The 23,087-nt window shown below is 37.9% G+C and overlaps 1 protein-coding gene across 3 annotated transcripts in view; it reads left to right on the top strand.

Annotated features, from left to right (window-relative positions):
- Positions 1-23,087, top strand: part of SPATA5 (spermatogenesis associated 5) — a 355,585-nt gene that overhangs the window by 319,812 nt on the left and 12,686 nt on the right. Inside the window, exon 16 of one of the 3 annotated variants that reach the window (XR_006201728.1) lies at positions 17,662-17,765. The exons of 1 other annotated variant lie outside the window; for it this stretch is intronic. Coding sequence is in view for 1 of the 2 variants with exons in the window: in XM_042935557.1 (XP_042791491.1) it covers positions 20,293-20,379 (87 nt within the window). In the remaining variant the exon portion in view is untranslated. Of the gene's footprint in view, positions 1-17,661; positions 17,766-20,292; positions 20,482-23,087 lie in introns of those variants that run through there. One more of the 3 variants, XM_042935557.1, reaches the window with a different exon arrangement.

The raw sequence follows: 23,087 nt of genomic DNA, 5'->3' as shown, positions 1-23,087 counted from the left end.
TCTGCTGTCAGCACGGAGCCTGCTTTGGATCCTCTCTACCTCGCTCTCTCTCTCTCTCTCTGCCCCTCCTCACTCACATGGTTTCTCTCTCTTTCTCTCTCTCTCTCTCTAAACACACACACACACACACACACACACACACACACACACACATACATCATTCTTCTTCAGTCTTCACTGGGTGCCAGATGGCTGGATGCTAAACATTAGTTTGGGATTGCTTTGCTGATAGTCATCTCACATCATACCCTCACTTATCAGCTTCAGTTATTCTCTAGAAGATGCTCCAGAAGAGCTGGAACTTCAGGAATTGGAGACAAGTTACAACCAGAAGGGAGCGTATCTACCTGTAGAAGTTTATAAGGATACATGAGATATAAGCCTCCTAGGCCACTCACAGTGACTTCCACTTGAATTAGGTTATAAATCATTTTTGTTGGGGAAAATATGGTAGATAAATACATAGCCACCAGATTCTTTATTGGCCTTCACTATATGTTCAATAATGAAATAATAATATATTAATAATATTAGGAATATTTGTCACAGTTTTGTTGAGCACTTACTATGGGCTAGATGTAATAATAAGTACTTTACATAAAGTACTACATAAAAGTAGTACTACATAAAAGTAACTTTTTTTAAATTACATACATAAAATACATGTATCTAATTTAATACAGCAACCCTCTGAGGTACAAAATTAGTATACTCATTTTGTAGAAGAGAAAACTATAAAGTCACCTTTTTCAAGGTCTCACAGCTAACAAGTAGTTAAATCAATATTTAAACCCAAGTGTGACTCCAAAGTCTATGCCCTTAAATCCTAACTTCCTTGGATGTCCATTGTTCTTTAGAATTATTTTGAATGTTTTCAGTAAATGGGAGGGGGGCGGGGATAGTTGGGAGAAGACAAAGGTACTGACAGTGGAAGATTTCCTTCACAACCTTGAGGAAAAGGATTTTTAACTTAGCATTATATGCCAAACCCAACTTTAGAAACATGAGGATTGAATAAAGTCATTTTATAATATTCTAGAAGGGATTCAACATGTACTTGTTTTTACAAATTTAGTTAAGGTTGTATGCCAGCTAAACAAAGAAATAACTCAAGAAATGGGAAGACATGGAAAAAGTAATAATGGAAAGTCTTAGGATGAGCATTGTGCTGCAGGGCTAGAGGGCAGTCAGTCCGTATGGAAAGGAGGAAGTAGAGTTCCGGGAGGCTGGTGTCAGGGTAAATAGAGTAGGCTCCATAGACTAGATATAATGACTGAGATGCCAGAAGAACCCAAATCTTAAAGGAGGAAAAGAATATTAAATGTGCTTATTGGGTTAAGAAGGGTGATTAGATAATTTACTTAAACATTCTTTATTGATTTTCAATCTGTAGATAAAGCTTAATTTTGGTTATAGAACAAAAATTAGAGGTTATCAACACTAACAATAATAAAGTTAAGAGAAGGAAGGGGACAGAGAAGTACATTGAAGAAAATGATATTAATATCCTAATCTCACAAAGTAAGGAATGAAAGATAAATTTGTCTATAGTTAATGGAATAAAAAAAATAGAGGTTAAAGCATATTTTTTTTTTAATTTTTTTTTAACGTTTTATTTATTTTTGAGACAGAGACAGAGCATGAACAGGGGAGGGGCAGAGAGAGAGGGAGACACAGAATTGGAAGCAGGCTCCAGGCTCTGAGCCATCAGCCCAGAGCCCGACACGGGCCTCGAACTCACGGACCGCGAGATTGTGACCTGAGCCGAAGTCGGACGCCCAACCGACTGAGCCACCCAGGCACCCCTAAAGCATATTGTTTAATGTTACAAAGTAAAAGAAGAAAGGGGTGGGATAAATAAGCTAAATATATGTGTGCCATAATAGGGCATTAGTAGATCATGTCTGAAGTTGGTGAATCAAGATTTGAAGATAGGCAACCACCAGAAGAATTAAACATAACAAAAATATTTAAATAAATAAATATTAGAAGTTGTTAGTCTGGGTAATGGAATGGGGACAAGGAAGGGAGAGCAGGGGGCTATTGCTTTTTTTTATAAACTATTCCTTGCTCATTTGTTTGTTTTAGCCATGTGCATCTATTAATTGAATTTAGAAAAATAAATTTTGATTTTAAGGAAAGTAAAGGAAAAAATGGTATCAAATTATGGACCTTCTACATGCCATCTTTATGTATTTCTAGGATGACCTGAAGTACCTTGACTAAAGCAAAGCAAATCAGACCTCAAATTGGCAAGCCATTAATTTATCATGAGTAGCTGTTGGAAAAATTGAGCTTGCCTCTAGAGGTTTCCAGGATGAAATCTAACCCTCACAGAAGGAAAAGATCCCAAAAGTTTTAACGTAAATGGTGAAGGGAATTATGAGAGCTACGTAGGAAGTCCAGAAAGGGAAATAAATGCAATGAAACGTCAAAGGAAATAAAGAACACATCCAGTGGGGCAAGATCAGAAACTCTTCACGGAAGAGTTAACATTTTGATGAACCTTTAAAAGATAAGCATGGTTTTGTAAGGAAACCACAGGAGAGAATGCATTTTAGGCAGAGGCAGAGACAAAGAAGGATATGTGATTCAGTAGGGCCTAGACATATACTGAGAAATGGGCTATCCAGTGTTGGGAGGTAAGGCTCTAAAGGTCAGTAAGGATTATTCTGTAAGGAGCCTAGAATATGCACATTCTGTAGGCAGAATAAGAATGATAAGAATAAATCTTAGTATTTACCAGGTAAACACTAAAGAACTTTCAAAGATTTTTGAAGTGTTATCAGAGCTGTGATTTTGGAAAATTAGTCTGGAAGCAAGATGGCTAGTCAGGAAGCTACTAGAAGGTAAGGGTGGTATAAAGTAGAACGAAGACAGTGTAAATGAAAAATGAGGACAATGAGAGTTAATGTTAACAATTGTAAAAGTTGGTAATTGGTGAATAACAAGGACTAAATGTCAAGCATCAAAACTGACTTTTAACATTTTCAGCCTGAAACCTGGGCAAATGGTATTTCTATATCAATAAGTATAATATGGTAGTTAAGTTTCTATTTGTTGCAAGTAAAAGATACCAGCTAGAACTGACTTGAGCAAAAACAAAACAAAACAATGTTTCCAAACTAGAAGATCTCTCAGTTTTTAAGGAATAGATCTTTGGAAGGTTAGGGTCTAGAAAGACTCCACAATCTTCAACAACAGAAATTGTAACTGCTCTGTAGCTGTGAATATGAATCAGCTACCCTCAGCTTTTCTTTGTTTCTCTCAGTTCCAAAGTCCCTGGAGAAAGAATCTGATTGGTGCATTCTGAGTCATGTGACTGCCCCTGCACTAATTGTTCTGATATGACTGCTGGAAGACTAATTTCATGGGTATTTCCCAGAGAAGGCGAAAATATGAAGTAGGCCATATGTAATTGATCAGTGTGTATGTTCTATTCTTGAACACGCAGATTAGGTACACTTACTATCCCATACTGCCATATGTGAAACTGTTGTTCTCTGTAAACAACTATAAATGTACTCTGCCCTCCTCAACTAAAGATAGCATTCAGAAGTGATACTGTGTGGGGGCGCCTGAGTGGCTGAGTCGATTAAGCATCTGACTTTGGCTCAGATCATGATCTCATGGTTTGTGGGTTCAAGCCCCGCATCAGGCTGTGTGTTGACAGCTAAGAGCCTGGAGCCTGCTTCAGATTCTGTGTCTCCTCTTTCTGCCCATTTCCCACTTGTGTTCTGTCTCTCTCTCTCTCAAAAATAAATAAATGAACATTAAAAAAAAGAAGAAGAGGAAGAAGAAGTGACACCATGTGACCATTGTTCTTCCAAGTGCATAGTCTTCTGGGTGATTCCCATTCTTTCTGTGGTTTGATCATGTTTCCATCTTGCCTGTGGCCTTGCAAGATACTGTAACTTAGGTCTTTTGGCTTTCAACTTGGTGGAGGTTCAGGTGCAACTCTCTTTGGTCATCCTGAATCCAGGTTCATCTGACACCATTTGCCTCTACCATGCTGCCTAAGTTCAATCCCAGCAAAATCAAAGTCATATATCTTTTTTTTTTTAGTGTTTGTTTATTTTTGAGAGAGACAGAGTGTGAGCAGGGGAGGGGTGGACGCTTAACCAACTGAACCACCCAGGCGCCTGAAAGTCATATACCTGACATGCACCAGAAGTTGGTTCTGCATCTGCCCTGACCCCAAAGATTGGGTCTCTCTCCAAAAAAGGTTGGTGATGGCATCTCCAAGGCAACCAGTGATTGGAAGGTTCTGATTGGAAAGATTACAGTGAAACTAACCATTCAAAGCAGACAGGCCCAGACTAAAGTAGTACCTTCTGCCTCTGCCCTGATTGTCAAAGCCCTCAAGGAGCTGTCAGGAGAAAAGAAGAAACAGAAAAACATTAAATACGGTGGAAATATCACTTTTGATGAGATTGTCAACATTGCCCAACAGATGCAGCACTAATCTTTAGCCAGAAATCTCTCTGGAACCATTAGATCCTGGGGACTACGCAGTATGTGAGCTACAATGTTGGTGGCCACTACCCTCGTGACATCATGGATGACATCAATAGTGGTGCGGTAGAGGGGTGCCTGGGTGCCTCAGTCAGTTGGGCATCCAACTTTGGCTCAGATCATGATCTCACAGTTGTGGGTTTGAGCCCTGTGTTGGGTTCTCTGCTAACAGCCTGGAGCCTCTTCGGATTCTGTGTCTCCCTTTCTCTCTGCCCCTCCCCGAATTGTGCTCTGTCTCTCTCTCTCTCAAAAATAAACATTAAAAGAAGAAAAAAAAAATTTTAAGCAGTGGTGCAGTAGAATACCCAGCTAGTTAAGAACTACAAAGGAAAATATTTCAGTAAAGTATTGTTTGACAGCCAAAAAAGAAAAAAAAAAAAAAAAGCTATAACTTAGGGATTAAATTGTAAATTTAACTGTCACTAGTATCCTCTATATACAACTAATTGGAGAAAGGAAGACAGCAGAAGAAAAGCTAATGACAAAATGTCGTTTAAAAATAGGAAAATAAAAAGGAAGGGAGTAGGATTTTTCTTTAGATACTATAGCTAAGAGTTGTAATCAAGGACAAAGTGGTAAAGCCTACACTCATGATTTCTGTACTTGACAATGGGACCATAGTATTTATAACTTACTTTCTCCACTGACACTTCATGTTCCTCTTTGCCTTTAAGTAGTATTTTATCAAATCAAAGTAGAGTTCTTACATTATTGGCATGACTCAAATCCCCTACATTTCTAAAAAGTCTGAGCTCAGTGGAATTGTTTGTGTAATATTGTGGTAATCATCCATTATTCCTAACCAATGGTCATGGTAGTACAAGATGTTCTGCCTCAGAGGTTACCAGGATCCAACACCAACTCATTATTAACTCAGCTCTGTCCTCTTTGGCTACAATATCTAGTACTACCCCCATCCATCCTGAGATTGGATCTGCGAATGAGCCTCAAAATAGTACTTGGTTTCTCTACTGGAAGGTTTAACTAAATATCCTTAGTTGTGGTATGAAAAGTAGAGTTAAGATAGACATGACTGGGGCACCTGGGTGGCTCAATCAGTTAAGCGTCCAGCTTTTAATTTCGGCTCAGGTCATGATCTCACGGTTTGTAAGATCAAGCAAGCCCTGCATCGGACTCTGTGCTGACAGTGGGGACCCTGCTTGGGATTCTCTCACTCCCTCTCTCTCTGCCCCTCCCCTGCTCATGCTCTCTCTCCCTCTAAAAAAATAAATAAACATTAAAAAAAAAGATAATAAAAAAATAAATAAAATTTTTTAAAAAATAGCCCAGATGAAGAAATATTAGGGCCTAAACTTGTATTAGTTAAAGATAGTGAAATGAAGGATATTCATAAAGCAGTTAGGAAGTAAGACTGAAGGATTAATTAGTCAAGAAGATAAAAGAATCAACTCAGGTAGCTACCCTGGGTGATGATGATAGGACCATCAAGTGAGAGGAAAAAATATAGGTCAGTTTGGGGATAAAAGTAATAAACCCAATTTGGGACATGTTCAATATCAAGGGCTTTTGAATCATCTAAGAAGAGATGTCAGCAGGTGGTAGCTGAATATACAAACTAAGAGATGAGACCAAGAGAATAAAGATCATGCTGTAGAATATATAAAATGAGAATAGTAAAAGGTTCAAGAATGAACCTGGGACACCAAAATCTAAAAGGTAGACATAAGAAACATAACAGAAATTATTAGAGAGAGATGGCTTCTGGAAACTGGTGGGATAAAAAACATTACCAAATGCAACCGAAAGATTCAGGTCTATTGAGTTTAGCAATATGCAAGTCAATTAGTGACTTCACTGAGAGCAGTATCAGTGGAGTAGTGAGGGCAAAATCTAGATTGTGGAGAATTGAAATGAAAATGGAATGTGAGGTATTGATGTAGGTATTTCCTTTAAGGTATTTGAACAAAAGGAGAAAAGAGATTAGATTGGTATCTAGAGAAATATTGGTGGGGTAGGGACTAGGATGAGAAAGATGGGCATGTTTACAGGCTGAGGAGGAAGAGTCAGAGGAAGAGTGAAAATATCCAAGAGAGAAAATGGGGAAAGGAGTAACTAATGAAGGAAGGTCACAGAGGACTGGGATCATGAGCACAAAGAAAGGTTTGGCTCTTAGCTGAAGGAAGGGAGCCCTGTCCTCTTACATTGTTGAGAATAGGGTGGATATAGATGATTTTGTAGGTAGGGGGCCTGGAAAGTTGAAAAGGGGATTGAGTTTATTGGTCTGCAAGTGTCAACTTGAGTCTATTTCATGAGTCTTTTACCTGACCCATAGAATTACTGAATCCATATATAATGAACTATTGTAAGATTGATTTTTTTTACCCTTTACTATGTGTAGTGTAATACATAGAAAAGCCCAGTCCCTCTTTTTGAAAAATAATATACAGAAATTCACATTTTAAAAATGTAAACATACTGAGTTTGAGGCATCTGTGGATCCTCTTAATGGGGTTGATCATCTAGACTAGTTTTCATTTTGTTGGAATTTCTCCTCAAATGAAAATATGATCCATTATATAAAAATTTAATTAATATAAGATGTATTACATAAAGAGAAAGAAGAAGCTCTACATGTGTGGATGATCATATGCTTATAGAAATGGGATTTTTTAGTATAGTTTAATACTACTTTCTAGATAAGAAAGTCAGATTGAATACACTGATGTGACAAATGATCCTTTAGTCTCATGGTTTTACATACTTTCTGTTTAGGTCACGACCTGATCATATTAGTGATCTTGTCTATTTAACATTTTCGCTCAAATGAAACTTCTACTATAGCTTTTTTTTTTTTACATTCTGACCTACTTGATAATCTAGTCTCATATTCACTATCACAAAGAGTGAGTCTATATGTTAGTTGTAGCTCAGTGTAGTTTTAAAGGGTTCTCTTAATTATTTTAATACTTGCCCTTTTGCAATGATCTGAGAACCATTTCCACTCTCTAGAAAGAATGCCTCTGTAATAGTGTTAAAGCTTCAGAATCTTAGAGTGAATTGATTGACCAGAGAAGATTTAACAGTGTCTGGCTCACAGGTTTAATTAATGAAAGGTTGAATGCATGCAATTTTCACTTTTGTAAAAATTTACTACATTAAAAACTCTCTGATTGTCTCAGGAAAGAAGTAGTGCATGTTCTTTTTGGACTGTCTGAAACCATTGAGTCTAGTAACAAATACTTTCAAGTCCCAGGCACTCACCAGAACACTCACTGGAGATAAAGAGACCTTGCTTACTTCCTTTTACATTGGGTATGAATTTTGATATTTGATGATAACAAGTTTGGATCAGTGCTGGTTTGGGGCAAGGTTCAGATTAATTACATAAAAGAATACATTTTAAAAACCCCTATCATATCCTGTTACCCATTTCTCTAGCACAAGTGCTTTAGGCACTGATTAAATCTGGAAATAATCATAGGACTCTCCATTAGAATAGTTCATGTATTTGAAAGACCATCTGGTAATGACAGGGTGTCATTCTTATATGAAAGAACTTGAGGCAAGAATCGGGAATGAAGAACCATCAATTGATCTCACGAAAGTTATCTGAAACATTTTGGTCAAAGTCAAGTTTACTGAGAGTCATATTTTCACTAAGAAGAAGATTCCCAAAGTTCCAGGGTTGGAATAAAAACAACTCATATGCTGCGTGATTAAGCACAAGCACATTTACTGTTGTTTCTTGAGTTGTACAGATGCATTAGCCTTCACATCCAAGAGTGTGGGAAACAGTTTATATTTTAATTGAATTATATCCACCTTAGTTTTCTCCATAGTACTTTTTTTTTTTTTTTTTTTTTTTTTTAACCCCATGGTGTTCCAGTTCAATGTAAACAACCACAGTAACACATTGTAAAAATATCCCATTTCTACCCTGGAGTCCAGGCATTCACATTTCCTAAATGACTTTGGGAGCCTGCAGAAACCAAATGATGAGACTCCCTAGGGGTGGTGCAGATAAGTTTGCTAGCAGCGTTTGAATAAAGTTCTAGTAGCCTCTTCTGTTGTCTTTGTTCTTTTAAATGGTTCTTACCTACAATTGTTTTTTCATTATTTTATTTGGGGCCAGGAAAATGACCTGGAGAGGACAGAAAGTCCAGTAGCAATCTGACCTATATTCTTAGCTAACTGACTTAACTGGCTTATGTCTTAATTTTTGTCTATGAAACTAAAAATATAAAGTATGTGATAAATGCATAATTACAATATGATGCCTTTTCTTGGGTATGTACATTCAAGAAATTGGTTATATTTCCAAATTAGGGTGGCTTGTATGCTGAAGTTTTAAGGGGCAGTTTAAAATCTTAATCTCTATGTTTCTTATATAAATGGCACCTTGCATCTTGTGGATGCTGAAATAGACCTCAAGATTTAGGACCATGGTAAAGAAATCTGAAACTTATTATTTCCTTACTGTGAGTTCTTATTGTCTCTGATTAAAAAGACAGTTTCTTTTAAAGTTTCAACTGGAAAAAATGTATATATAATTAGATAGATAGATAGATAGATAGATAGATAGATAGATAGGCAGGCAGTATTGCAGAGATAAAAGGAGCTCAGTCTCAAGGAATTAGGCAGACCTGGATTTGAATCCCATCTCTGACATTTTCTAGCCTTGTGGCCATCATATGTGTAGTAGTTACAGTAAAAGCACCTACTTCCCAGAGTCATTGTGAAGATTAAATTATTACCTGAATATTTTATCTCTAATTTGAGTAAGCACACAGCCAATAAATTTTTTTAGAGATGTGTGAGTCATAGTATTTTGTAAAACTGGATGTATCAAAATAAACTATTTTAAAAAGTGACATTTGGGGTGTTAAGCCTGGAGTGAACACCCTACTACAGAGACCAACATCTTTCAACCCACAGGCTGCCAGTTGGCCCGAACAAATGTGGCAGGAAGGGAAAAACTCCATGGACCAGTTATGTCACTTCTGGGTCTGTTTCCTCATACCTGTATTGAGGATTATAGTGGTTGCTAATTAAGTCCCTGTCTACTTTTGATACTTTGACTTTTTTTTTTTTTTGACATGATTAATTCTGCATACTTTTTTTTTTTTTTTTTTTTTTAGTATACTTGACACACAATGTTACATTAGTTTCAGGTATACAACACAGTGATTTGACAACTCTGTCTGTTATGCTATGCTCACCACAAGTGTAGCTACCATCTGTCAGCATACAACACTATTACAATATTATTAACTACATTCCCTGTGCTGTACCATTTATTTCCATACCTTATTCATTTCATAACTGGAAACCTGATACTTTGACTCTAAAGCAAAAGAAAAATTACAAGAATAACTATAACAAGTGTGGAAGTAACCAAGATGTCCTTCAGTAGGTGAATGGATAAATAAACTGGTACATCTAGACAATGGAATATTATTCAGAACTAAAAAGAAATGAACTATCGAGCCATAAAAAAAAAGACATAGAGGAACTTTAAATGCATATAACTTAAATGCATATAACTAAGTGAAAGCAGTGAATTCTGAAAAGGCTGCATACTGCATGATTCTAACTATATGACATTCTGGAAAAGGCAAAATTATAGAAACAGTAAAGAGATCGGTGGTTGCCAGGGGTTATGAAAGAGGGAGAGATGAACATACAAAACACAGGGGATTTTTAGGGCAGTGAAACTATTCTGTATGACACTATAATGATGGATACATATTGTTATACATTAATCTAAACCCATAGAATGTACACCACCAAAAGTGAACTCTAATGTAAACTATTAATCTTTGGTAATAATGATGTGCCAATGTAGATTCATCAATTGTGACTAATGTACCAAAGTTCTGGAGGATGTTGATAATGGGGGATGCTGTGTGTATGTAGGTACACAGGAGGTATCTGTACTTACCACTCAGTTTTATTGTAAACCTAAAACTCCCCCCAAAAAATAAAGTCTATTAAGAAAAAAAAAAACAGGATGAGAGGAAATAAAAAAAGGTATTCACTGAGTGCCCTCATTGCCACCACTGCCTGTTGTATACACTTGGCCTTTCCACTCTTTGTGGCCATCCCTCTCCTCTAGCCTCAGTCACTTTTATGTGGATGTTTAAAGCAACTTTTTCTCCTGCAGTCAGTTCCTAGAAACTGTGCCATAAAGGAGACCATCACAGAACAGATCATTGTTGAAAGAATTATATGTCCTTACACAAACAATATTATAGTGGAGGATTGCATTCCTGCCCAGAACTTGCCATCAAATAAAAAGGTATGCTCCAAGTTCTCTATAATGAGCTTGAGTATACAATACACATTGATTGGGATCCTGTGTACCATGGGTGACTAGTCCATAAAAATACGAGTCTGGAAATAATCATAATTTATAACCATTTTTGGATAGTGTATTCCTTTTAAATCTTCCTTGGATCGTTGTTACCCTTGGGATACAGCCTGTCTGTACCAGCTCTATCATGCAGCTACCCTGGTGGCCTGAGGGACAGGGCACTATGACTGGCTTATCAAAGTGTTGGAGTACTTGAGGAGCAGTTCCCTAAAGAAGGTGGCTTCATTTGCTCAGATAACCAAGGAGACTGACTGGGATTATTCCCCTCCCCCTCCAAAAATAAATAAATAAATAAAAGGAAGAAGAGAGAGACAGGGATGGGAAAAGAAAGAATGTTGTATTTCCCAGATCAAGGTTCTGAGACACCTCCCAGGATGTTTTACAAGACTTTCTCTTTCAATACAGAAAAGGAAAGTCTGTGTTTGTTCCATAACAGTACATTTAATATATAAAACTTATTCTTCACAAAAACCATGAACATAGATGCCGTGTACTTTTATATTCCCTTTGTTTCTGGAAGTCTAGGTCAGATGCTCCATAAAGTTTTTATCACCATGTGATCTGTAAAGCATATGTTCCACCAGAAAATCCTTCTAGTCACCAGCCCTCTGGTTTCCATAGAGGTGATGATGAAAACTTACAAATAATTCCAGACTAGCATTATGCTGCAAAGGATGTTTATAAAATGTTAAGTTCTGATGAAGGGGATAATATTTTAAAATCATTCTTGATCTCTGAATAATGCTACATATTAATGGTTATATAGCATTTGGCTTCAAATTTTTTACTACATAAACTTTGATATGCTACCTAGTGTAAGTGTCCTACTGGAAAAAAAGTAGAGGTGCTTGTCTTTTTTATAGGCTGAGAAGATCTGTATCTTTCAAATAAATGCTTCTTACCATTATTACCATCTTTTTGGTTATCTCATGGAAGAAAAAAAAGAAAGGAAGAACACTAGTTTTTCTTATCCAGAACCCAAAATTTGAGTCAAGCCCAATTTCATAGGAATGTTCTGTGTAATGGGGAGTTAACTAAGTCGGAGGTCAGCAAACTATGGCCTGCAGTCTCCAGGTCCAATCTGCCCCCACAATATGTTTTTCTAAGACCTATAAGGTAAGAATAGTTTTACATTTTTAACTGTTTGAAGAAAAATCAAAAGAAGAAAAATACATGAAATTCTAATTTCAGTGTCCATAAAGTTTTATTAGCACACAGCTACGTACATTCATTTACATATTGCCTGTGGCTGCTTTCACGCTACAAGAACAGATTTGAGTAGTTACAGGACGGACTGCGTTCTCCACAAAGCCTAGAATATTTGCTATCTGGCCCTTTAGAGAATAAATTAGCTAGCCCCTGATCTAAATAATTTCACCATCTACCACTCTACCCACATATTTTTTTGCACTTTCTCTCCCCATCCCTTATTCCCCTACCCCTTCCTCTTTTCCTCTTCACACACAGACATCGTTTTTTGTTTTAATTTGGCAATTATAATTACAAAGAAACCAAATTGTGAGCCTATAGTAATTGATAAGCAAAAACACATTTTAATTTCCCTTTGCCTTGTCAAGTCTTTCCTCCCCAGCAGCTTTCCCTTTCCTCTGCAGCCTTTATATAGAATTCCTAAAGCCATGCCATTTTCCCAACATATTTTGTTTTTAAGGTGGAGGTTAGATCTTGATACATTTTTTAACTTCCATGGAAAGTTCCCTGTTAGTATGTGGTCCCATTTTTAACCTATTTGCAGACACCCCCGATTATCTAAAATCACTTTCACATGGGGCTGAGGTTAAGCTTTATTTCTCTTGGCATGTCTCTGCCACAGCAGACACTTCCTCTTTGCCTTGAAAGGACAAAACGATGTTCAGCTGTCTGGGCTTAGGCCCAGTATTTGATTTATACATTATTTAATTTCCTCCTGAAAATTGGAAGCAGGGCTTTCAGGAATGGAAGTCAGTATTTTTCATTTGTTTAAGAACACTTTTAGGTCTAATATAATCATCGGTAGTAGATGTCAGCATGATTGGGGGTGACTTAAGGTAAAACAAATAAAACATGAATACAAAGGAGAAGTATTTAACAGTGGAGAAGATCTGAAGTTTTGAATAATCATTATTGTATGTATTGTTAGGTATTTTTGTGCTAGTGCTGGTGTTCATTCAACAAACTTTACTGAGCTACATTTTGGGGCAGCTGCCTTCACCCATTGGAGGAGAGACCTCTAATCATTATGTTATAGTTGAAATTATGGGGTGATTAGAAGTTCGAGGAGGACTTAATATGACCATTCCAGTAATTTTACAGGGGATTTTTGGTTTCTGTCTGAGCTGCTACTGCGTTTATCTCCACGGTTAGGTTCATGCACATGCCAGGATATATATGCCAAAATGGCTTGAAATTCTTACAGCAGTGAACTCAGGAAATTAAAAATTAACTCTGGAAATACATTTCATGTTCTACATCCACTTTGGGGTAGTGTATTCCTTTTTAAATCTTCCTTAGATCTTTGTTGCTCTTAGGTTACAACCTGTCTCCTTTTTACCACCAAAGTTCTTAAAAGTCTGGCACACCTAGTGCCTCCGCTTCCTCACTCCTCACTCATGTCTCAAACCCTGGCAGATGGCTTCTCCATCCCTCCACCACTGCTGAGCTGATGTCACTGACTGTTTCCTCATCTCCAATCCAGTAGCCACTTCTGAGTCCTTTGCTCTTTGGCCTTTCTGCCCATCTGCCAGAATTCATACCCCCTTCCTGAGACCCTCTTCCAGTTTTCATATGGGCTGATTTAGCTTCTTCCATTTCTTCACCTTCTGTGCACACTCCTCTGTTAGTATCAAGCTAAGCGAAAGTATTCCCAGAGTTGTGTTTCTTGGACCTCTTCCCTCCCTATACTCTAAGCTTTTTCCGTCTCATCCTTTCTCAGTGTCTGAGACACTTGAAGAGAACTTAGAGGGCTGCAAGAAGCATAGTTTGAAAATCACCCCAGGCGACTACATCTGAGTCCCTTAGTTCAGCCCACCCTGTGCCACTGCTGGGCCTTGCAGGAGTGTTCCCCCACACGGAGAACCTTGCCTCCAGTGCCACCATCTTCATCCTCACGTTCCTTTAAAGCTCACTCCTGAAGGATTCCTCAGTGTTACTGAGCTCCCAGGAGATATTTTCTCTTCCTCATCTCAACTACGGTGAGACAGCCTGATATGGTAGATAGAGCAGAGGTTCTGGAGTCAGGCAGATAATGGATTTAAATCTGGACCCACCACTTGCCTGTCTGTGTAATGTTGGGCAAATTTACCTAGATGCTATAAATGTCAGTTTCTTCATTTATAAATGGTCAAGGGAAGGGGAATGCAACCTACCTCAGGGGCTTGCCGGGTAGCTTAGATCTGTGAAAGTCTAGACCATTTGTGGTGGTGCTGGTGGTAGTGTTGGTAACTAACGTCATCCTCATCAATGTTATTCTTCCATCCCAGCATTTCACGCCTCTCATGTCAGGGACTTCTCTTTCTAAGTAGGCATTTATAGAATTGTCTCTCCCTTCTGAATTCTAGGCTCCTAGAGGCTGTCTTTATATTCCCTTACTCCCAAGAGCATAGAACAATGACCTGTACGTAGGCTGTCCTATGTGAATTGAATTCAACAGAATAGCCCTTCTCCTTCCTTAGAAGAAATACTGGCTTCAAAAATTTTTTTAGGATTCAGAGCTGTTTTGTTTGTAGCTCTGTCATCACATTTTAATCAAATATTAGCATACTAAAAAGTCGTTGTTAGATTTGTCATACTGAATCTTGAAACTGGCTTTTGAAATGACTGCATTTTAATTCCTCAGAGACTTAGGACCTATATGTTAGAGCTATCTTAGATAGCCTGAAATAATTCTTATTTTTGAAAATACTACTTTGTATTTTATATGTAAGTGCTATCAGCAGTAAAGTATATTTTAAATAAGAAAATTAATACATATTTAAATTCCTTATGTTAAAATGTGGCTGTCTTTGATTTTATACTTTCTGATTTATAAATTCAAAGCCAACTGCACAGTTTTTTTAGCTTAAGTAACTAGCCATTTTTCTTTTTACACAATGTTTTTTTTCCTTATAAAGTCCTTATTTTCTATCTCTGAATATATTTCTGGAAAGCAGATTTGATGCTTCTCAGAAGTGGCTCTTTGTTGGTTGTTCAGAGGACCAGGAATGTAGATTAAAGTTCTGCTGGTGGTTTTTGAAGAAGGAAGCAGGGAAAGAGCCATCATGCCATTACTGGTCTGAACTTCTGTGACAGGGCACTGCTGCGATTTGTGGATGTGACAGACCAGACAAGCACTGAGAGGCCTTGGGAAAACAGCACAAATCCACTTGGAGTACTTTTTAAAAGTACCGGCGACCCACAGTCACTGAGGTCTCCCCTGGTCAGGCATTCATCAGTCACAAAGCCTTTTTGGAGCAGTTTTGCAAAGCTCAGTATCAGATGGTATACTCAGAGCTCTGAACAAGCTGTGCTTCACCGGAGTTTAGGATACGTCTGCAGTGAGCTCCGGGAAAGTGTGCTCAGCGTAGTGATGGGGTCAGGAAAGGGAAGCAGTGGCCAAGGGCAGACTGAATTCACCCTCAGAATAATTTCAGGAATTACTTGCAACCACTCAGGAATATAAAATAGTATCCCAGCTGAGAGTTTTGTTTGACATTCCATTTAGCTCTAATCTCTTCTTAATCTCTACTATTTTTATTTGGTTACTAGGTATTTAATGCAGTGCCATATTGTGCAAGGCTGGCCAAGAGCACATTTCAAATCAATAGTAGTCAAAGCTGGCTCTACTGAATCTAGATTAGAACATGAGCATACAAGTTTAGTGGTTCTGAAGTTTGTGGGATAGTTGTTTTTTTGGCTTTTGGTAAGCCTTAATATTCTGCCAAAGCAGTATATTTGAAGTAAAGTACAGCACCTACTCTAAGGCATAAATGCTACATTTGGTCAAAAAACAAATTGTTAGAACAGAAGTCCTAACATCATTGAACAGTGTCAAACATCAGACCTTATTCACATCATACATTCTCCTTCTTTCTGTCATTGTCTTCATTCATTCATTCAACACATATTTATTGAGCACCTATTATGTGCCAGGTAAGGTTCTAACACTAGCATATGTTAGTGAAAAAAATAAACAAAAGTCTGTACTCTGTGTGTGCTTCATCTTTGTGAGGGGAAACAAACCATCAAAAAATGCAATATATGGGATGGCAGTAACAGAGAAGGGAGCAAAATAAAGTGGGGAGGAGGCAGCAGAGCAGTTTTAAATAAGGTGGCCAGGGAAAACCTCACTTTTCTGAAAAGGTGACATTTGAGTAAAGACCTAAGGCAAGTTAGTTATCTGAGGAAAGGGCATTTCAAAAGAGGGAACAAGTGCAAATGATTTGAACAAGACTAAGCTTTTCATGGCTAAGAACAGCCAAGAAGCCAGTGTCACTGGCTGGGTAAAGAGAGTGTGGAGGTATTCCAGTGTCCAATTGAAGAAGGCAGGAGGGCATGATTAGTATCAAATGCTGCTGATGGATCAAACATATTGAGAATTGAGGACTTATCATCGGATTATGATCTTGACAGAGCAGTTCAGTCAGTAGAGGGTCAAAAGTCTCATTTGAGTGGGTGTAAGTGAGAATTGGGAGGAGAGGAACTGGAGAACAACATATAAAGCCAGCTCTTCCAAGGACTTTTGCTGGTGGCAGATTGAAGCAGGTATGGAGACAAGGGAGGGATTATGCTTTTAAGACGAGTAATTGCAACATATTTTTGTGCAATTATATATGGGGAGCAATTACAGCAGCAAATCTTGACTTAGGAAAGAGAGAATGGAATGTAGTGCATAAATGGAAGGACTGCTCTTGACAATCAAGATAGTTCATCCACTGAAACAGGAAGGAAAAGTAAGTGTGCAAGTACAAGTAAATGGACTAGGGTGGGTTGAGTGGTGGTAGCATATTGAAAGTTCGTTTCTGACATGTAAACAAAGTTCATTTGCAGTGTTTGAATAAAATCTATAATATCCCTGTCATATGTTCATTTATTCACTATCTCTAGAGCTATCTCCAGATTTGGCTAGCTTATAAATTATTCATATATTCCTCCCCCCCCCCCCTTTTACTGAGCAAAAACTTGTCTTCTACAGCACTGATCCTACTAATGCTTTCTAGAGTCTCACAGGGGTGACAGCTCCAGTCCTTCTCCAGGAGTCTTTTGAGTACTAGAGGGTTTCCCTGATTTCTCACTGCTGACCTCATTCATTCTGGCTACCTACCTAATCCTTGGTGTTTCTTTTGGCATGTGATATAAACCCCTCTCACATCTATTCTCTCTCCTGAGAGGAGTCAGGCTTATTTTATCAGTTTCAATTGTTAATCAGGACTCATTTGTCCTGGACTTTAGGGTCTTTTTTTCTCCTATGCTTGTTTTTTTTCCTACATATTCAGTATTTCTATTTATACCCAACTAGCATGCCAGCAAGGTTTTTAGCTGATATGTTTATCCCACAGACAAAGCATAGCTATTAAAGAATCACCTCCAATCCAACCTTTATCCACTAGGTAGGCCCTTGTGATAGGATTGTCAGTTCTAAGTTTTCACATGACTCCACGTAAATCAGAAGAATTTGGTCAGATTAAATGGTACGGGGCAAAGAGAAAAGAATATATTACCAATGGATTTAAGCCTGGATGATTTGGAGAATGATGTATCTATCCCTGAAAATGAGTTGGTGAGGCAGGCAGTTTTCAGATCAAGGTGATACATCTGATGTTGAATACCTTGGGTTGTAGGTCCCTAGAGAGAGGCCTGAGCTGAAGATGAATATTTCAAAGATATTTGCATAGGAGAGATAATTGAAGACATGAGAGGAGATTCATTTTTCAAGAAGTGACAGGTAAAAGACTAGAAACCAAAGGCCAAGAATAATGTATCTATATTGGAAATGTCTATGGCGTGTAAGCATGTGATCTTCTGAGAATTGGAAGCTAGTTCTAGAACATTATCATGTACATGAAAAACTGATGTAGGAGAACCACACTGGTTTGAATCACCAGGATAAAGAAGAGTCCCGATTTTCCTGTTATCACTTCCCTAAGTCCATGATGCTGCCGTATCTGAGCTGACCTTAATCCCACTAGTATCCCCATTAGCACTACTGCTGCCTTTACCATTACAGCAGCCTACTAGTCACAGTAGTGTAACCAGGAGGTAGTGACTGAGTGTGCGCTTCAATAGCCAAGCTTTGGAGAAAAGGCAGGCGGGTTCTGTAGCATGATGCCACTTGGAGATGTGGAGAGGTTCAGCGGTGACTAGAGCTGGTAGAGGCTAGAGGTCTTCAAAGGTTGGTTGGAGCTGAGCAAAGCAGAAAATTGGAAGAACTGAGGCAAAGGAGCCAGAAAATATGATTTTTAAGACTCACCTTTTTTAAATGCTCAACATCACTCATCATCAGGGAACTACAGATCAAAACCACAATGAGATACCACCTTACACCTGTCAGAATGGCTAACATTAACAACGCAGGCAACAACAGATGGTGGTGAGGATGCAAAGAGAAAGGATCTCTTTTGCACTGCTGGTGGTGCAGCCACTCTGGAAAACAGTATGGAGGTTCCTCAAAAAATTAAAAACAGAACTGCCCTACAACCTAGCAGTTGCACTACTAGGCATTTATCCAAGGGATACAGGTGTGCTGTTTCAAAGGGACATATGGACCCCCATGTTTATAGCAGCACTATCGACAATAGCCAAAGTATGAAAAGTGCCCAAGTGTCTATCAACAGATGAATGGATAAAGAAGATGTGGTACATATACACAATGGAGTATTACTTGGCAATCAAAAAGAATGAAATCTTGCCATTCTCATCAATGTGGATGGAACTAGAGGTTTTATGCTAAGTGAGATTAGTCAGAGAAAGACAACTATCATATGACTTCACGCATATGTGGAATGTAAGATACAAAACAGATGAACATAGGGGAAAGGAAGCAAAAATAATATAAAAACAGGGAGGGGGACAAACATAAGAGACTCTTAAATGCAGAGGACAAACAGGGTTGCTGGAGGGGTTGTGGGTGGGGAGATGGCTAAATGGGCAAGGGGCATTAAAGGAAGACACTTGTTGGGATGAGCACAGGGTGTTATACATAGGGAATAAATCACTGGATTCTACTCCTGAAATCATTATTGCACTTGGATATAAATTTAAAAAAAAAAAGACCTTTTTTAAAATTTTGAATGAGCAATGGTTGAAAAGCAAGATTCTGTAATCATATCCATGCTACAGTGAATAGGAGCATCTTAACCTGGTTCTTCTTTGCTTTTCACTTTTGTCCTACTTGACCGTTTTAGACTTTGACCAACATATAAATAAGTTTTAAAAAGGAACAAAAGACTGGAAACAACTCAAATGTACATTACTTGGGACCTGGTTGAATAAACTATGCAGTTGTAAACAATAAGAAGTGGTTTCTAGGATAAATTGTTAAGTAAAAAAAGGCAAGGCAGAGAAAAGTGTGAACAGTATGCTAACATTTAAAGAAGAGGATGGCAAGAGAAGGTAGGGAAGCTTCAGTTTTTAAATATATCCCAGCCAATAAATGGAGAAGGAATAACACATAAGAGCACCATTTCGCAATATTTAATGAAGTAAAGGACTTAGACTATCACAAGTAACTATGAAACCATAGAAAACTACTAAACCTTATGTACCCCCAACATCATGTATGAAGTATTTGTTCCCAAAACATCAAGCCACTCAAGCCTCTAGATCTTATTATGAGTTTACAGGAAATACAGGAGACAGAGGAACATGTTAAATCACACCACAGAGATGCTGTCAAGAAAATAAAGAACTGTGTAGGACATATAATCCTGTTTCATCAACATAAATTGTAAGGAGAAGACAGAGAGGATTTTTTAGAAATGAGATACATCAACTAAATACAATACGTAGGTCTTATTTTGATCCCAGTTCAAACAGAGCTATGGAATGCGTTTATGAATAAATGGCAGTATTGTAATACTGACTAAATATTGATAATACTAAGGAATTATTGCTACTTTAATGTGGAATAATAATGTGGGTTTTTTAAGGAAAAATCATTCTTTTAAATACATGCTGAAATATTTATGGATTAAATACTAAATATATTAAATATGCTGTGATTCTGGGATTTGCTTTAAAAACTTGAGTGCAGTGGTGAAGTGTAGGCAAAATAAGGTTGGCCATGAGTTGCTTGTTGTTAAAGCTAAGCAACAGATTGATGAGAGGTCACTGTTCGTTATTGTCTACTATTGTGTATATTTGCATTTTCTCTAGTTTAAAAAAAAAATAAAGGGAGGGAGATACTATTATCTCCCTAAATGTTTACTAAGGATTTTAGTCTCCTCTGTCTCCCCCTTCTTCTCTCTTCTCAGGGGCAAGAATTGGGCAGGTTTACAAAGTATGGTGGTGCTGTCATGAAAGACACTTCCAGTCATCTTTCAGCCACTCAGCTGATATAATGAAGTCAGAGCACTGCAGGCTTCAAATGCTGTCCATTTCATTCCCCTGTTCCTTAAGCCTTGTCAACACACATTTCCAGTTACATGCATTTCCAGTTACAATTGAATTTAGGGACTGTCTCCAAATAAAATTTCCATAACTTCCAAACTAAACAGCTCCAGACTTGAACCTTGTATGTATTAGCTATTTATGGTCCATCCCCCATAAAAAGTTGAGTTTTTGTTTGCTTTCTTTTCTGATTTTCGTTGTGACTTCTCCAACTGATAAGAAAGAGAATGGATTTAACACAAAGATAACTTTAACCATAACCTATTATGGAATCATCATTCAAAAGAATAGCTTTACTTTTTTCCTATAGCTTCCATAATCATTTCCAAAGAAATTGACTGGTGGCCCCTAAGGCTTTTCAACTTTATCATATTTTGGATATCTGTGGCCTGGAAATCAGTTGTACAGCTCAGAATGTTACCTGAACCCCTGATGAGCAGCGTGGTCTAAGAAAACAGCAGCTAGAAACAACTGGAGCCCCCCTGCAGCATGCTGAGCACTGTTTTTTTGGAAGCATGGCCAGCTAGAAGCAAGGGAGGCCATTGCACCACTGGGCACAAGTTCCAGAGTGGCATCTTTTCACAGAACATTTAGAGGTAATATGTTGCCAAGAGAACATTTGAGAGCATTGTATAAGCAACACAAGTTTACTTGCACATAGAGAAAGAGGAAAGCCACTTTTTACATCCTCCCTTTCATTCCTTCCACCCGCCAACATACACCTGCCTTAAATCACCTGTACTTCCAGCCCTTCCATGGATCTTCACCTCCTGCCTCCAAAAACATTACAGAATTGCCATGTCATCACAGTGTGACCACAGATACACACACACACACACACACACACACACACACACACACACACACACACAATTGATTTGGTACAGGGGAATGACCTACCTCAATATGGCCCCATCATCATACCCTTCTCCCCAGCCACAGTGATTGGACCACGGTACTCAGACACTTTCCACAGGAGTTTTCATCACTGAAACTGAGAAAATGAGGACTTGGTAGTGGCTGAAGCTGTAAGATATAAAACATAAAAACCGTATTGCCATGTTTTCTACTATGTGGGGAAAACCACTCTGTAGTTAAAGAGGAATAAAACCAAATAAAGTACAGAGAGAAGCAGAGAATCCTGATAGCATTCCAGTCCCTGGTTCCAGATGGTCTGCTGTGCCCAGCCTCACTCTTGTCCTTAGGTTCTGTTAGATTCAATAATATCCTTATAATAAATTCCTCCTTTTGATTCTAATTAGGTTTCTGTCCCTAGCAGTTGAGCCCTAATATACAGCAGATGTCACAGCTGATTGCACCTATTTCCAGACACAAGAGAAGCTGAGGCAGAATTCAGTCCACCTTGCTCAGAGGCATTCACAAATGTAGTGTGAAAACTACTTATGAGTCTCCTTTGATTAAAGTTAGCCTGGTCGCATTTGTTACGGCAATTAAAGAATACATAGCCTTAAAAGTCTTTTCAGTACTTGGGTTTCTTCTTAAAGTAAATAAATCAAAAGTGTTCATTAAAAGATTGATATAAAAATTTAATAATTCTGAGGTTAACCTAAAAACTTAGCCTAATCTTCCATGGGAACATTTGTGTATGTGTGTGTGGGTTTTAAATTCCACAAATATTACTAAAATGAGCAGCCGGCAGAAAGATGTTTTAAAATATTCTGTTTCAGCATGTAAAATCTCGTTTTATTACAGAATTCTTTTGTTAAAGGCACAGACAGCTATGCTGGGTTACTGCCAGAGTGATGGGATTTTAACAGTTCGGTTAATTTTAAAAGATTTGCAAATGCTGGGTTTCAGAACTACATGGTAAAATGTACTGTGCACTTTAAAAACTGCTTAAACTCATGCCACATCTTGTGAACTTACATTGCATCTGCAAATGAGTGTGCACGTGTATGCACGTGTGTGTGTAAACACAATTGTCTACCTTCATATGTATGTATGTATATGTTTATCTCAAAGAGAACAGAGCTGGGGGGAGAGAGCAAGATGGACCTGTAAAATAATTCAGAATTTCCCTTGGCTTTCCCATTCTTCAGTGTAACTATGGAATGAGTACAAACGATATCTTGAACACACTGTTGCAAAGGTGATATGGGTTTATTTCCAGTTAGATACCAGCATGCTAAAATGGAGGTGCTTGTTCCCAAGGCGTACCCTATCTAAAATCTAGTGATTAGATCTACAAATGAAAAAGTACACCCATAAGAGGAAAGTCTTGACACTTGCTTCAATTTTCTCCATGTTATAACATTATAGAGTGCTTTTATGTGTATGTATTTTACCATTTATAATAGAAAATACATTAAGATTGCAAAATAGCTTCCATTGTATCATAATCCCCTTGTGTTCAGTTGACTCATCTCTGTGAAAAAGAAAAATTCTTTTCATGAGAAATGTCTGTCAGTCTCTTTCCAATGATATATTTTTTTGATGGTTAGGAATCTGAGCAAAGTTTGCCTAGTATAAAACAATTAGGTAAAAGTATGGATACAGTCTTGAAATATATTAAATATACATACTCAAATTCACTCAATTTTATGTCTTTAGATTTTAAGAACTTAATGAATAATTTGTGCTTTAAAAATTCACCATTAGCTCTTTAATGTACTAACTGCCACATTTCTGATAACCAAGC

This window comes from Panthera leo, chromosome B1, assembly GCF_018350215.1.
Source record: "Panthera leo isolate Ple1 chromosome B1, P.leo_Ple1_pat1.1, whole genome shotgun sequence".
Lineage (NCBI taxonomy): Eukaryota > Metazoa > Chordata > Mammalia > Carnivora > Felidae > Panthera > Panthera leo.
Note: the sequence above shows the minus strand (reverse complement) of the source record. Positions and strands in the feature narration are given on the sequence as shown.